This window comes from Emiliania huxleyi (assembly GCF_000372725.1).
Source record: "Emiliania huxleyi CCMP1516 chromosome Unknown EMIHUscaffold_151, whole genome shotgun sequence".
Classification (NCBI taxonomy): domain Eukaryota; phylum Haptophyta; order Isochrysidales; family Noelaerhabdaceae; genus Emiliania; species Emiliania huxleyi.
In genome coordinates this window covers 82,617-99,107 of record NW_005201080.1, presented here as the reverse complement: position 1 = coordinate 99,107, position 16,491 = coordinate 82,617, and the positions used below count along the sequence as shown (strand labels likewise).

Genomic DNA, 16,491 nt, shown 5'->3' with positions numbered 1-16,491 from the left:
CGCGTTTCTTTTTCTGGAGCCTCTTCAAAGAGCCAGCTTCTCTTTGCACTCCCCACACCCCACACACATCCGTCCTCTTGCGCCCCCCCGCGGCCAGTTCGAGCCCACACACCGGGCCCCATGGAAGCAGGTCGTGCAGCCACAGATCGCCGCGCTGCCGCCACTTAGTCCGGAGTGTAGCACGAATCGTCCGGCGGCAGTGGCTGCGCGAGTAGCCACGGCCGTCCGACCTCGTCTGCCCACGTCTCGACATAGGGCGGCGGGCTTGGCGGGTGCACGAAGAGACTGACGAACCAAGAGACGATGGAGATGACGATGCCAACCACCATTGCCACCTGCAAGGCGGGAGGGAGGTTCACTGGGTCGTGGGAGAAGCGCTGCCAAGTCACTGAGCCGCGCCTGCCCTAGGACTGGAATCCAGTCCGCAGCTTCGAGGGCGTCGCCAACAACTCCGGCGACGCGCGACACGACCCATGTGGAGCGCGCCGCGGCCTGGGTGATCGTCGACGTGAGGCGGGTCGCCATGGTCACAAGCATGACGCCGTTCGAGATCTCGTTCAAGATGCTGAGCGTCGCGATGGCGTCTTCGCCTAAGACCGATAAGCCAAGTGGCTGAGCTCTGCCCCCTCCCTTCCCCGTCCCGCGCACCGCACTCCACCAGCGCATCTATGGTGAGGCGACGCAAGGCACGACAACGCATCTACAGACTTCACCGTGGGCGATCTCGTGCTGAATTTGGAAGCCTGTCGTCACGCAGCCAGCCAAGATTGCGACAGCCTGAGTCACCTGGGCGATTTCGCTCGTCACGTGAGCGATCCGCGTCCACTTCTCCGCTGACCCGCTTAGCAGCGCGGCGACGGGCTTCTCGAGGTCTACGGCGCGATCCAAGTCCGTCGCGGCTGCCTTGGCACCCAAGCCAATGATCGGCATCTTGAGCGCCTTTGCCTGCCTCTCGATCCCCGCGAATGCCAACCCCGCCACACGCGCTTTTTTCACCATGTTCGTGTAGGGGTTTATCTGCCAGGTATCACCGCGTGTAGGGGTCTGCCAAATCGCGTTCAGGTTTTTGGTGACCTCGAGCAGACCATCCGCATCGGCCTGTGCCTGGCCGATCTTTACAAAAGCCTCAAAGTTCGCTCCGCTGTTGAGGAGGTGGGTCACAACATCGATGGTCGTAGCAACAGTGTCGACCTAGGATGCAGGCTCGTGTGGTGGTGTATACAAGGCGAATCAGAGGTGTGCTAGAGCGTGCGGCGGACCTGGTTGTACGGTGCCTGCAGGTTCCAATCCAGGTAAGAAAACATGCTCAATGCGCTAAACAGGCCAAGGTGAGCAGCAACGATGACGCCCCTCCCGATGTTCGGGAACGATTTGGGAACCATGTTTATCAACCTCGAAACAAAGTTGGGGGTGTACGTCGTCAATTTTGGAACAAAGTTGAAGAAGGCCGTCCCGGCGCGGATCCAACGGTTGTAGTGGGAGTTATCGTCTTGGACCTGCGCCACCAGTTGCAGCTGCCGGATCTGCTCCACGTCATCCGCGATTGACTCCTGGGCAGCGACGGTAAGATTACTCGTCCCGTCCACGAGCTGCTGCAAGAACTGCGCGACAAATTGCACTGCGAATAGGCTTGCGTTGACGCTCGGCGTGTTCGCCGTGGCGTTCGCTGGGTTTATCGACTGCCAAATGTTCACGATGGGGAACTCGGCCAGCACGTAGTGTATTCCGGACGGATAACTCATTCCGTTTCCGTCGATATACACCGCGTTGGGCTCTGGGTCGAGGCACGTCAGCAGCCTTGACTTTGAAGAGACCGCTGCTGAGCCGCCTGGGTGAACGCGGGAGGGACGTGCTGGGCTTTGCCACACTTGAGGGTCGTCTGCTGGTAGTTCATAGCGTACGCGCCTGTGAGAAAGTCAATGGCGGCCAGGGTGCCCAGCACTACCTGGCCCTCCGCGTTCGGCACGGTCAGGAAGTTGTAGAACTGACGCGCCCAGTAGGTGCGGTTTGCCATGAACGGCTGCAGCCCCGGCGTGAGCTCGAGGAAGGCGTCAGCAGAGAGCATTTGCATGAGCTGGTTGTATCCGGGCATTTCCGACAGCGCCTCGCTGTCGGGACATTTCGCGCTCAAGAAATAATCAATTCGGGTGCTGCGGCAAACAGGGTGGGAGGGAGATTTAGCCGAGGTGCGCAGAGCTTGGACGGGATGGGGAAAGGTTGACATATCACCTTGCATTGATGCCGCCGAGGTAGCCCGTGGTGCCGTCGGTCGAAATGATCCTGGTGTCGCTAGTGCCCAACAGAATCTGGGACAGGGGAGGGACAGCTTATAAATAGCTACAGCAGCGCGGGAACAGCTCGCGACTGGAAGCTACCTTGCTGAGGTACGACTTGGAATAGTTCACAAGGAGATCGACGTACGTCTGGTTGTTGAGGTAGGTTAGCTGGGTGGACGACACACTCAACGAAGCCTCTGATATGCCCAGGATATCGAACCAGTCCGGCTCGTGTACCGCGATAGCCTTCAGCATCAGCTCGCGGAACGTACTTTGCGCCCGCTGCTCCACCTCCTTGCTGGGCGCAAGCGTGGTGTAGTACAGATCGGTCACGCTCAGCGGAACGCCTGGCACAGACGCCTGCAACCGACGCGCCTGGCTTGACACTCGGCGGTGGGTAGTGGCGCAGCGACTGTTGGGCACCGGCGGGTCGTAGAGGCCTGGTACCATGTCCGTCCAATGCGAAGGAGCGAACGACGTGCCGTAGAGAGGAAAGACCCGTCCGGTGGTATATTCTGTCAGGTTTCCGATGACACGGAATCCATATCCGGCAGTAGGATTCTTTGTGGTTGCATACAGCAGCCACTCGAGCTCCGCCTGAATCCAGCGGTACCCGTGCTGGTTGAAGAGCCCAGAGTTGACTTTGAACTGCACGGATGCGTGAAAAACTTTGGAATGAATCAACATGCAAGACGTGAACATGCATGTGCAGAATTCCTCGCTCTCCGTACCAATGGAGCTGGCCAGATCGTTGCGGTACTCGTTGGTGGTAAAGAAGGAACCGGGACCGATGCGCGCCTCAAGCGCAGCGGGAGACGCATAATGATGTGGGGGGCTCGGGCTGGTTAAGCCGCCGAAATCCATGGTACCCCAGCCTGAATCATCAGCGGAAGAAGGCGGTGGGGAAGGCGGTGGGGACGCTTCGGTGGCGTAGAAGGACATGTTCCAGTTGTTGATAGCAGTGGCGTTCGTGAGCGTGCCGCCCAGCGTGTAGCCCCCTCCCCCAGCAAGGACCGATCCATAAATGAAGGTAGCCCAAGGCATCAGCTGACCGTTATCCTCGTAGTGGACGGCAAAGTAGATGGCGCCAGTCAGCTCTCGTGTACGTTCGTTGTTCATTAGTTCATAATGTAATCAATTCCACACAGCAGGCACCACACACGCGCTCAACTCAATATCGCACTCCACTAACGTGGGCGCGCGGAGAAAGTCAGAGCTCAGGCGGGAGAGGGCCCCAGTGGAGATGGTGGAGATGGTGGAGATGGTGGAGAAATCTGAGTTCGGAGTGCGAGCCACGCGTCTTTTGGGTTTCCTCCCTTTTCCGCGACGCGGCTCCCGAGTTCGTTTGATCACCAACTCATTGTATTATTCTGCAATTTGCAACAATTATATTGACACTCAAATTGCGGATTGCGGGAGCAACCATTCTTTTTTTCATCACCGACCCCCGAGACGTGGCCGGGTGCAATCAGTCTGCAATCACCATGACGCACCACCAATCCATACTGGGACGTACGCACACTCCCCTGGGAAAAAGAAACACACCGAAGGAAGTAATCCAGGATCCCCTACCTTCACACTGGTGTGAATACGTCCCGAACCCGTACTCGGGACCCATAGCATTCATCTCACATATCGGAGAAAGCCGAGGATCAGCCCCACCAGTTGTTGGAGGCCGGCGCCGAAGGCGGCGGCAGCGAAGGAGGGGGCCCGGGCGGTGGTCTGGGTGGCGGCGGCGATGCCGGCGGCAACGGCGGCGACTGCGGTGGCGGCAGCGGCGGTGGATCCGACGTGAAAATCTGTGCGCTGACAGTGCCAGCCACGGTGCTCACGAGGCCGATGGGCGGCCCAAATGTTGCCGAGGCGACCTATTTTAAGTCTCTTGGTAATTATACGGCAGTTGTGAGGGAGCATATGTGGTCACTCCCAAGAGAGCCAAGACCTCGTTCGCAGCCCAGACCTCGGCCCCAACCACCTTTCCAGGCGCCTCCCAGGTCGCAAGGAGCGTGCTCGCTGCTGCGTGATCCACTGCCGACGCGGTAGCCGTGATGCCGCCGCCGACGAGCGCCGCCGTCTCACCCAGCGGCTTCTCGTTGACAGCCAGCAGCTCGCCCTGCGCCTGTGCGCCGCGCTCTCCGACCTCGCCCGGACCCGCCACGTTGGACTCCTCCTCGCCGCCGCCGTATGAAGCGTACGTCTCCTTCTCCCAGCCGAACCAGCCGCCCTCGAGCGCTATATCGGGAGAGAAGCTGACCGAGCCACCCGACGTGGTGACCGACGGGTTGATGCCGAAGCGCAGCGGCATGACGGTGAACTTCTTCTCCTCGGGAGCCGTGACGGCCGAAGCTCCATTGCGATGAGAGCTTTGGCGCAGGGCGCACACCAGCAGGAGGCCGGCCAGAGCGAGGCCAGCGAACAGCGGTCGCGTGTGTTGAGAGCGGCGCGTGCGCGTCGGCAGAGGCGTGATCATTGGAGCAAGGTGGCTGGGCCAGAAAAAGAATTTGTGCTCAAAGTGCCCAGTGTTGTGCCAGAAAAAGAATTTGAAGCTCGCTCACAGCAGAAAAATAATTTTACAAACAAACTCCCTCGCACGACACTAGGCACAGGACTGGCGCGCACTGGCACTAACACAGGTACACCACAGAAAAAGAAGAGTTTTACAACCAAACTCCCTCGCACGACACTGGGCACGGCGCACGGGACTGGCGCGCACTGGCACTAACACAGGTACACCACGGGAGCCGCCTAAGCGACTCCTGCGAGGGCGGCGAGGCACTTAGCTCCGTGCACCCGTCCGCCCCCGCCACAGGCAAGCTCATTCACAACCTGCTCTGCGATTGCCGTGTGAAGAACGACCGAGATACGCTGCTTCTGCAGCCCCAGCCAATTCTTAGTGGTCCAAGTCACCTCATCGAGGTATTGGGCCCGCGTCAGCTTGTTCTGTAGCACGTCCGCCGCCTGGCGGAGGATCTCACGGACCCCCCTCCCGAACCCGCCGAACGATTCGAACAGCAGCAGCTGCACGTCAACGTCCTTGTCTTCCCTGGCGTAGCGATAGTCCCCGCTGTAGGACGGTATGCGGTGGTCGCCGCCCACCACCCTGGGCTGAGTCCACGGTCAGGGTGCCAGCCCCGGGCCCCCACCGTGTAAACGGGCAACCCCTGGGAGCCACACGACGTTAAACACACCATGTAAAAGCTCTCCGCGAGCTCTCTCGAAGTAACAGCTTACTTTTCGAAGTAACTTCGACGCTCAAAAGTTAGTTTTCTTGCGTACCCCTTTGCGCCATGAACCAACCGCTCGAAACGCTCAAATTGGCGTTCGCGCTCGCAGCCTTCTAAAGCCGGCACCGCGATGGCCAGCACGTCGTCGCCCGCACCTGCTGTGGCACCCAAGGATCAGATGGCGACCGACGCGTTCCTGTCGTCACTCGCTGAGCTGCGGAGCATGCCGCATACTCACGTCAGTGAGAAGCCGGTCGGCAGGGCGGAGAAGCCCAACGACTTTGGCGTGCTCGTGACGTTGAATATTCCAGAGAAAAAACGCAAGCAAAAGCGGTTCGCCGTCACTGGGCCGAAGGGCGATCGGCCGAACCTCATCGCCGCCACGCAGGAGGCGAAAAAGTGGGTTAATGAGCAGCTGACGGAGGCCGGTATCGAGGCGACTCTGCCAGAGCAGCCGCCCCCACAGCAGGCAGCAACTCCCGAGGAGCTGGAACTACTCGCCGCCTGGATCGACGAGCAGCCCGATCCGGGTGCTATCACTATGGAGCTGGCGCTCGATTGGCTTCACAGCCAACGCGCCAAAGCTTCTGGGGCGGCAACAATGGCGCTGCTGATGGACCGTCAGCTGGCCGAAGCCCATGTGCGCGCAGCTGAGAGGCAGTTGAACCGAGCCCAGCAGCAGCTCGAGAGAATGAGAGGGGCACTGCCGCTGTCACCCAACGAGAAGCGGCAGCGCACCGTGGTAGCCGATCACCCGCGAGTAGCACAGGGGGGGGAGAACCCGCCCAATTGGGAGCACTTTGCGGGCTACTTGCGAGAGACGTACCAGGGGGAGGAGGTCAAGGAGCAGGATCGACGAGCTATCCCCATTGACCGCAGCCGTACAGACCACTCGCTACCCAGAGGCGATGAATCCCGTGGGTGGTTCAGCCACTGGCGACGCGGCGTCGGCGGCGTGTTGCGCGGCTGGGCTAGGGCTCGACCGGATCGTGAGCGTTGTGAGGCCGCAATCCTGTGCTTAGCGATAGGCAGGCACATCATGTGGGTACTCAGGATCACTCGTATGATAATGTCAGCACGTAGCTACGCTCGCGAGGGCGACCTAAGCACCTAAGCACCCTAAGCGCCCCCCCGCTTAGGCCGCTTAGGTGCTTAGGCGGTCTCTGGGGTTGGGACCTGGGGCCCGCCGGGGCCTGGGAGGGTCGGCTGAGCCCCTCTCTGTCTGGTGGCTCTCTACGGAGCGTTTACACAACAGCTCGGCACCGTGGACTCAGCCCCTGCCCCCCCTGGTATGCCAGCGCCCGGTCCCTTGCCCTCTCTCGCCCTTGCTCTTCCTCTCCCCCTCCATGCCCCCCCCCCCCTACCCCTCCCCTCCCCCCTCCTCCTCTCCCCCCCCCTCCCCCCCTCTCATCCGCCCGCCCCGCTCTGTGTGTGTGTGTGTGTGTGTGTGTGTGTGTGTGTGTGTGTGTGTGTGTGTGTGTGTGTGTGTGTGTGTGTGTGTGTGTGTGTGTGTGTGTGTCCGCCCCAATAAGTGCAGACGTCTCTTCAGGCTGCCGAGAGCCTCGTCCTGGCCCGCGCGCGCGCTCCGCCTGCCGCGCGGAGCGAGACTCGGTGGACGTCCGAGCCCGCCGCGGCCCTCGCCACTGCTCCACCCTGCTGCGTGCTGGCCCATGCAGCGCGACACCGCCGGCGCTGCGCCTGCTTCCTTGCGCGCCGCTGGACGTCGGTTCGAGGCGCCAGAAAAAGATTTTTGCGTGTTTACGGCTCGCACAACACCACTGGGCACGGCACTCCGTCTGGCGCGCGCTCTGAGGGAGGGTGTAGAGGATGTAGAGTGTAGAGCGCTGTAGAGCTGTAGAGATGTAGAGTGCTGGAGAGCGCTGTAGAGCTGTAGAGCTCTACATCCGCCGCGTGACGAGGCGCCTGCGTTGTAGAGCGATGTAGAGGCGCTCTACAACGTGAAATCTCTACAACAAACTCTACATCATAAGCGGCGAACGAGGCACGGTCGCTCTCCGACATGAGGCGCGTTGCACTTGCCAGTGCTGCCCTGGCCTTCTGTCTGCCCGCCCAATGGGTGGCAGGTGCCTCTGCTGCTATGGCATGCCTCACGGCTGCGACTGGCCGGCGCCTCGGCGCGTCAGCTCGGCTCGGCGTAGCGATAGTGGCCAGCGCAACTCGCCTGGACTCAACGCTCAGCCAGGAGCTCCCGCACGCGCTGGCGCGAGTCATGGCGCATGCAACGCGTCTGAATGCTCGCCTCGCCTCGCGCAAATGTGACCGTCCTCGCAGCCGACAGTCCACCGCCTGCTAAAGAAGCACAGCGACGAATGCGGCACCGGCGACACATGGCAGGCTGGTCATGACGCAGTTATAGGGTGTTGTGTGCCGTCAGAGGGACTCTCTGTGTGTCAGGGATAGTCAGGGCTGTCCATCAGAGCTTCACTAAGCTCGGAAACACCCCATTAGCGCGGCTCGACCTCTTTGAGTCACTGCCTTCCCGGCGGTTTGGCTGTAGAGCCTCTACAACAAACTCTACAACAAAATCGCGCTCTACATCGCTCTACAACGCAGGCGCCTCGTCACGCGGCGGATGTAGAGCTCTACAGCTCTACAGCGCTCCAGAGCGCTCTACATCTCTACAGCTCTACAGCGCTCTACACTCTACATCCTCTACACCCTCCCTCAGCGCGCGCTGGCACTAACACAACAGGTAACCATAAAAAGAAAAACAAATGCGAACCCCTGAAGCCTAAAGGAAAATGCGACATTACCCCACTCCAGACCCCAACCCAAAGAACGTCCTCGTGTTCGCCGCCACCGCGTCCGCCACCTCGTGCGCCGGCACAGACAGGCACTCTGCGACCGCGCGGCACACGGCAGGCATGTTGCACGGCTCATTCGGCCCTCGCTTCAGGCGGCTGACGTTGGGCAGGGACGCCTTGTCGGGCTTCATGAAGGGGCTGTCCGTCTCGAGCATCAGCTGCTCGAGCGGCAAGAGCCCGGCGCGCAGAAACTCCCGCACCCGCGCGCCCCGCTGCTCCATCGCGACAAAACCGGTGAGGCCGACATAATAACCACGGTCGACATACGCACCTCCTCGCCGCCGGTGAAGCAGTGCACGCAGACCCGCTTGGGAGGGACGCCCGCTCGGTCGAGGATGCCCATCAGGTCCGCGGCGCTGCCGAGCGGCGCGCCCTTGTCTGCGTCCACGTCGCGCTCGTGCAGGAATAGTGGCATCCCCTGCTCGACCGCCAGCACAGCCTGCCGCTCGAACCACTCGAGCTGAACCTCACGCCGCGAGAACATGCGGTCGTAGTCGAGGCCGCACTCGCCCACCGCCACGCACTCGGGCGCCTGAAGCATCTCGCGCAGCACGCCGATTGTCTCCTCGTCACAGCTCTTCGCGTCGTGCGGGTGCACGCCGGCGGTGCAGTACAGCTTGACTGCGTGCGCGGCAGTGCTGCGGACTAGTTTTAGCGCCCGGCGGCTGTCCACGACCGAGGTGCCTGTGACGATGACGCCTCCGACGCCAGTCAGCTCACACCGCTGGAGCTGTTCCTCTACAGCGCCGTCGCCCTTGGTTTTGATGAGGTTGGCACCGATGTCGATCAGCTCACACGGACTGCCCTGGCCGTCTCGCACGGCCCACTTGCGAAGCGTGGCGGCGTCGGCAGCGTCGCGCGCCCGGCGCGCCTCCCTCTTTGCCTCGACTTCGGCAGAATTGGCGGCGGCCGCCGCCGCCATGCCCTCTGGACTCGCCGCCTTCTCTCGCTTCCGCTGCCGCGCCTGCCGCTTGGCGAGCATCTCGGGCGTCATGATCAGCTCTGGCACGGCGCTCATGAGCGGCGCAGTGGCGAGCCGCAGACACGTGGGTTTAGGAGCGCCGAAGCAGAGCGCGAGCATGCCCGACAGGGAGGCGGCAGGCGATTTTTTTAAACCCGATCGAAGCCCTTTTTAAAATGGCAACTCTCTCTCACAGCAGACAGGCTATCGTCCTTCCAAAATCCTGCTCGTGCAGGTAAAAACCTGTCCTCCCCCAATCCTCGTTTGGCGGTTTGTTTCTTTTTTAGCAGGCTCGACAGGCGACAAGAAAGAAACGCCGATGCGCACGCCGCCACCACACAGGTTTTGCTGCGCTGTGCACTTTCGCGGCCGTCCTTTAACGTCTTCATGACGTCCGTCCGCTCCACACAGTGGTGGGCGGCGGCAGCGGCCGCCGCGGAACCTCGAATTCCTTGTCGGTAAAATTCTTTTTGCGTGTTGCCTTTGCGCGTCCGTGCCCAACATTGAAGAATTTTGTGAATTATTTTTGCGTTATCCTTTAATTCCCCCTTGAGGATTTTTGTTTTCTTTTTGAGCCGATGCTTGCATCGCGTAGCATGAGCATTACAAAAAAGGGAGGCGAACCCCGACGTCAAAGACGCGGCAGTGGCACGATCGAGTCCCTCGGCCACTGCAGCCCCAAGGGCAGCGTGCACACGCCGCCCGAGCAGAGCAGCTGCGAGAGGGCCGGCAGCGGCAACGCGTCGTCGGGCCGCTCCAGCAGGTCGGTGGGCACGTAGACGCGCGCGGTGGCGCCGCCGTTCCACGAGGTGACGAGCTGCACCTCGCCGACCTGCACGAGGTGCGGCTGCGAAGGCAGCGCGCGCAGCGAGACGAGCAGCTGGAAGCGCGGGAAGAGCCGCACGTCGCCGAGCGCCGTCGCCATCGAGCGGAGCAGCACGTCGTCGTAGCAGACCGAGCAGGCAAAGACGTGGCTGACGTCGCGCAGCGGCACCGCCTCGCCATCCTCGCCGTCCTACGGGCGGTGCCACGGGCGAGTCACGAGTCGCGGCCCACCCGCGCCTCGCCGCTCCACCGGCGCGGCGCCTCCGCCCCGTCCGCCTCCGCCCTCTCCCGCTCCACCCACGCCCCCAACTCGGTGAGGTCGCCGCGCACGAGCCGCACGGGGGACGGCAGTAGCCCGTCACCCACCGCGGCGGCGAGCGAGCCCACCGCCGTGCTGTGCCGCTCCTCGAGCAGCTCGACACCGATGCAGCCGCGATACCTCCCCCGCGCCGCCACGTGCAGGAGCGCCTCGCCGCGCCCAGAGCCGAGGTCGCAAAAGACAGCCCCCGGCCCCGGCTGCAGCAGGCGCAGCAGCTGCTCGACACCCTCCTCGAGGAGCTCGCCGTCGGTGGCGGCGCGTCGGTACACCTCGCCGAGCGCCGCAGCCTCGGCCGACATCGCCCCCGGTGTTGCAGCCGCCGCCGACTCGCGTGCCGCCGCCAGCAGCCGCCGCAGCGGCGCCAGCTTCGGGTGCGGCTCGTAGGCGGCGGTGGCGGCGGCGGTTGCGTCGGCGGCGTCGGCGGCGGAGGGCGGCGCGAGCAGCCGCACGCGAGCGAGCAGCCGCGCCGCAGGGGTCGCTGCGGCGTCCTCCGCCGCCGCCAGCGCGAGGAGGAATGCGGCCGTGTCTGGCGCGAGCTGCGTGCGCTCGACCGCCTCGTCGACGGACACCTCCTCCTCGCGCGCCGCGGCGGTCGAGGCGTCCGCCACCACGTTGGCCGCGTGGCGCGCGCGGACCCACGGCACGCCTGCAGGGCGGTTCAGAGAAGGTTCAGGGAGGGCGCAGAGAGCGTGGCGCGCACGACACCACGGCGCGCGCCTTCGCAGCCGACCACCCTGGCGCCGTGGGCGAGCAGCGCGTCGAAAAAGACGAGGTCCTCGCCCGTGTCGCGGCCCGGCGGGTAGCGAGAGGCACCGCGGCCCCAGAGGGAGCGACGGTACCTAGAGAAGCCTCCGGGAAGGGTCAGGAGGGTGCCGCGAGGTGGCTGGAGAGACCTCTTTGGCGGGAGGCACATCATCGCGCACGGCTGCGCGAGCGGCGAATGCGACACGGCGGAGAAGGCGCCAAGAGAGGCGTCAAAATAGTGCAGCGTAGGCTCGTCGCCGCTGTCGTCGAGCATGCACACGTCGGCGCCGCCGCCGGACCGCAGCGCCGCCGCTTGCTGGCGGAGCCTGCACGGCGAGTAGAAGTCGTCGTCGTCCCAGACCGCGACGAGCTCGCCCGTCGCGACGCTGAGCGCCGCGTTGCGCTTCGCGCCGAGCGCAGCGCGCCGCGGGACAGGCGGAGCGTGAAGAAAGCGCAGCCGCTCCAGCTGCTCAGCCGCCGGGCAGGCGCTGACGGCGCTCCACCCAGCGGCGCCAGCCGCGGCCGAGTCGTCCACGACGATGACCTCCAGTCGCGACGCTGGATAGTCCTGCGCCGCGATTGAGGCCAACGCGTGTGGCAGGAAGTGCCGCCTCTCGTGGCTGATCATGACCACCGAAACAGACGGCCAGGACTCGGGTGAACCGTCCACCGCCCAGTCGCCGACCGGCGCAGCGGGTGCCAGCGGCAGCCGGAGCGGTGAGACCTCGGCGAATCTGGCCACGCTCCGAGAGGGCGAGAGCGTGGCGACTGAGGACAGAAGCATCGAGGTACAGAGGCGCGACGGAGCGAAAAGAAATCAACTTTTGTTGAAACCGTGTGGTGGCGGTGTGCCGTCCTCCCATCCCTGCGCTTGTGTTTTCTTTCTGTTCTTTTTGCAGAGACATTGTTCCGCTCACTCACTCGACTCCCCTCCACTCGGACCGACGGCGCGGCTCTCTCACTCGCTCGCCACTCACTGCCCGCACCCACCCTCAATCCTCGTGTTGCCCGGGCGCGCGCTCATCAACCTCTCTCCCTGAGTGGTAACAGCCTCGTACCCAGAGTGGAAACAGCCGCCCCTGCGTCCTAGGGATCTCAGAGATTATGGAAAGTTCACACGTCATGACGGTTAGCCGCTGTCACACGACCTAGCCGCTGTCACGACAGCTGGGAGCTGTCATGACAGCAAACGACAGCGACAGTGACACCTACCTGTCACCAGCTGTCACCAGGCAGCTGTCACCAGCTGTCACCAGCTGTCACCAGCTGTCGTTGCTGCTGTCGTTGCTGCTGTCATTGCTGCTGAGTGCTGTCATTGCTGCTGTCATTGCTGCTGTCTCTCATGAGCACCCCCGCAGGACAGTGTCACAAATGGGATGTGGTGCCACTAACTAACACGAGAGAGACAGGACACTCAAGATATACACGCACGCGCGCGCGACCGCTCACTCGCACGCCCGACGCCACATGAGAAACCCTCTCAACAGTAGCCACGCACCGTCAGCAGCGGGCGTGAGTCACAGAATCTGCAAAACCCTTGCCCTCCTTCCTCCAGCATGTGCCGTGATGGGCTCCAGCGCTGGTTCATCTGCCGCTCAAAAATCTCACGCGAGCGAACGGCGTCAATCATCAACCGCGAGGATTGGGACCTTGAAATCCACGATCGCAAGCAAACGCGCAGAGCATTGAGCAACCTGAGGGAGGGTGTAGAGGATGTAGAGTGTAGAGCGCTGTAGAGCTGTAGAGCTGGAGAGCGCTGTAGAGCTCTTGTAGAGCTGTAGAGGCTAGAGCTCTCTACATCCGGCGCGTGACGATGTGAGTCCGATGTAGAGCGATGTAGAGGCGCTCTACAACGTGAAATCTCTACAACAAAGGAAGGGAAGGGCGGAGGGAGGGGGGGGGGGGAGAGAGAGAATGGATGGGGAGTGGGCGGCCGGTGCAGGTGGTGCAGGCGACGGCGACTGCGATGGTGCGCGCATGGGGGGGGGCCAATGAATGCGGCCTCGCGCGATGCCCCATCGGCGATGGATCAATGATGCGCTGCCAGTTCGGCAGCGGCCTCGAAAAAAAAATGGACCTGCCTGCCATCGCCAACGCTGCGGGGGCTCGTGCCGCGGCGATGCGCTGTCGTTGGCTTTGGTGGTAAATGTCTACCAGGCAGCATGCTTTACATGATGGATGGGTCCTATCCGCAACCTCCATTCGTTTCGGCTTCGACCACTTATCTGGGTCCAGGTATCTAGATACCAGAACCCAGGTCGAGGGGGGGCGGACCTGGTCGCGACTGACGTGCCCGCTTCACGTGCGGTTCCCAATGCAATCGGACGCACTCCAAGCCGCCGCATCGAGACTCAAAGCCACCGACACGATCGTCACCCACCGTGACGGCAGCCGCACGCTGGAGCGGCAGGGAAACCAGGTTGGCACGTTGCCACCTCCCGATGTGCTGCCGCCCGCCCTTCAGGAGCGCAAGCGGATGTGCATCGCACCGCCGGAGCCTCCCTCGTGGACGCTGCCTCCGTTCACGTTCCAGCTGCCGCCGCCAGCGGGCGCCAGCCTGCGAGTCGTAACGTGGAACGTGTGGTTTGGCCCCGTCGAGGCGCAGGCTCGCATGGCGGCGCTCTTCTCCGAGGCTCTCGGCACCACGCCCGACGTGATCTGTTTGCAAGAGGTGGTGCCCGATCTTGCGGCGTCGATCCGCGGCTGCAGCGCCCTGCGCCGCGCGTATGCCATCTCCGCAAACGACGTCGGCTCCTACGGCTGCCTCATACTCGCCCGCCACGAGCTGTCGCCGAGATTCACGGAGGTGCCCTACCAATGCTCACGAATGGGGCGGTCGCTGCTCGTCGCCGAGCTCTCGCCGCCGGCGGATCCCGCGCCGCCCGCCGCCTGCCGCGTTGCGGTGGCCACGACCCACCTCGAGAGCCTCAACAACGCGCGGCTTCGCGCCAAGCAGCTTCGCATCGCGCGCGACACGCTCGCGAGCTACGACTCGGCTGCGCTTGTCGGCGACTTCAACTTCGACTCGAGTCAGAACTTTGGCGACTGGCTGCCGCGCGGAGACCGGCGCACGATGCCGCCGCGGCCGGAGCGAGAGTCGTCCGACTCCGACAGCGAGCCTCGCCCGCCGTGGGCACCCCCTTCCGCGCTCCGCCGCGCCGAGCTCGAAAACGGCGTGCTCGATCTCGTGATGGGAGATTACATCGACGCGTGGCCCGCGCTGCGCCCGCACGAGGCGGGGCACACCTTCGACGGCGGCAGCAATCCGCACGTGGCGGATGTGGAGGAGCGGATGCGGTACGACCGCGTGATGGTGCGCGGCATCGCGCCCGCCGCCATCACCATGCTGGGCGAGAGGCCCCAAGAGGCGCTCGTGCCCTCGGATCATTACGGGCTGTGCGCAGAGCTGCGGCTGCGGCCGGAGTGAGAGCGTACCCTCTTTTGCAACTGACATTGTTTCGTGAGGCCAGGTCGTGTTACGCTTACGGCTTGTGTACTCTACTAAATCTAAAAAACTAAAAAGCCCCCCCCGCCCCCCCCCTCCCCATCCTGTCCATCAATCCATGTCCATCCGTCTGCCGGACCAAGTGAACCGCCGTTCCTCTCTCGTCTCAATCCGATCGCATATGGGGACGAGGACCGGTAGAGGAGAATCATAAGTCCGCGGTAGCCAAACTCCGCGTGAGGCAAAGCGCAAACCCAGTCCTGAGCCAAACGGGATGGCGTCCTGAGCCAAACGGCACGCGGCCGCGAGGCCCATTCAACGTGTTTCTGGGCGGCGCCGGCCATCGAGATCAACGAGGTCGACTAGCGCGAGGCCGCCCAGCTGCACTTGACCGTGTTCGTGGGCCTGCTGAGGGCTGCAGTGTGCCGTGCTGCTTGCGTCAAGGCACAACGGCATGGCAAGGCAGCAGCCGGCGCAACCGCGCTCGAGAGCGCTGGCTCAGCGCGCCCAATCATCATTTTCTGTTGCCCTGCACGCCCTACCGGCGCAGCCGTAGTCCCAGCTTCGGCAGGCCGTGCTGCTCTCAGCTGCAGCCCGATCATGCCGATGTCTTGATGACGCCAGCGCTGAAGTGGACTGATAGCGAGGTGGGGCGGCATTTCTGAGTGGGCCGTCACGGGCTTTTTAGAGAGTTAATAAAAAGGCGCATTTCGGCTTCCGTGACTGTCCCGCGAGGCGATGCTGCCCTGCCGAGATCTTCCGGCCAGCAGTTGGCAGGACCCGGAGGACACGCGTGGACGGTGGCACTGAAGTGGATCGATATCGAGGTAAGGCGGCATTTTTGTGTATGGGCTTGAGCACTTGAGCACTGGATAGGGTCGATTCCGCATGGTACGGGACCCCTCCGATCGTCTCGCCCTCCCTCGCTGGTGTGCTCATTGGCTGTCAGCGAACTTCAGAGAGTTCATCAAACCACGCATCTCGACTTCCGCGACGCTCCCGCGAGGCGATGCCGCCTTACCTCGATATCGATCCACTTCAGTGCCAAGACCTCCACGCGTGTCCTCCGCCGGGTCCTGCCAACTGCTGGCCGGAAGATCTCGACAGGGCAGCATCGCCTCGCGGGACAGTCACGGAAGCCGAAATGCGCCTTTTGAGCACTTGAGCACTGGATAGGGTCAGTTCCGCATGGTACGGGACCCCTCGATCGTCTCGCCCTCCCTCACTGGTGTGTTCATCGGGGGGGGGTCATAACAAACACGGTACAGGATCGAGGTGCACGCTGCTGAGGGACCCCAGTGCGCCTTTTTATTAACTCTCTAAAAAGCCCGTGACGGCCCACTCAGAAATGCCGCCCCACCTCGCTATCAGTCCACTTCAGCGTTGGCGTTTGCAAAACGTGTGAGACCGCGTACAAACGCTGCTGTGCATCAAGCGCTGAGAGCTACATCCACGCGCACCGGTGTCTTATTTTAGACAGGGCTCCAGGCCCCAAATTACGTGTGAGTGTTAGAGTTGTTTGTTATTTTAGTCCATGGGTGGGGTGTATGTAATACACAGATGGGTGGGTGGGCGGTTGGGCCCCTTCGCTGGTGCCTGTCACTAGGGCTATGGCTGCCTCACTGTGGCGCTGGCTGGCGCTGCCTCGCTGTCGCTGTCGCTGTCGCTGTCGCTGTCGCTGTCGCTGTCACTCGCAGGGTCCCGCGCTGACATACCGTAGGGTACCGAACTTAAGGTAAGGTAGCTTGAGTTAGGTTAGGTGCTTTGCACTGAGTTAGGTACGGGGTAGCGGCAGTTAGGTACTGGGATTTCTTTTGGGGTACCTGCGACGGGCCCCCTCGGCCCTCGCTGGTACGGCGAGTGAGGAGGAGG

General features: G+C 62.9%; 3 protein-coding genes across 3 annotated transcripts; 1 reads left to right on the top strand and 2 right to left on the bottom strand.

Moving 5' to 3' along the window:
* Positions 1-3,751: 3,751 nt before the first annotated feature.
* On the bottom strand, positions 3,752-9,406 carry EMIHUDRAFT_467642 (hypothetical protein; the record flags this gene model as incomplete). The annotated part of the gene is made up of 7 exons (XM_005786394.1): positions 3,752-4,144; positions 4,237-4,599; positions 5,184-5,381; positions 5,627-5,655; positions 6,239-6,395; positions 8,322-8,537; positions 8,597-9,406. The coding sequence occupies 7 exons, from the start codon at positions 9,404-9,406 to the stop codon at positions 3,929-3,931; spliced, it is 1,989 nt and encodes a 662-aa protein (XP_005786451.1). The 3' UTR covers positions 3,752-3,928.
* Positions 9,407-9,917: 511 nt separating this feature from the next.
* EMIHUDRAFT_111401 (hypothetical protein) lies at positions 9,918-11,958 on the bottom strand (the record flags this gene model as incomplete). The annotated part of the gene is made up of 4 exons (XM_005786393.1): positions 9,918-10,301; positions 10,343-11,076; positions 11,136-11,269; positions 11,324-11,958. The coding sequence occupies 4 exons, from the start codon at positions 11,956-11,958 to the stop codon at positions 9,918-9,920; spliced, it is 1,887 nt and encodes a 628-aa protein (XP_005786450.1).
* A 1,530-nt stretch (positions 11,959-13,488) lies between these two features.
* Positions 13,489-14,601, top strand: EMIHUDRAFT_111400 (hypothetical protein; the record flags this gene model as incomplete). Its single annotated transcript, XM_005786392.1, has 1 exon — positions 13,489-14,601. The coding sequence occupies one exon, from the start codon at positions 13,489-13,491 to the stop codon at positions 14,599-14,601; it is 1,113 nt and encodes a 370-aa protein (XP_005786449.1).
* Positions 14,602-16,491: the final 1,890 nt, after the last annotated feature.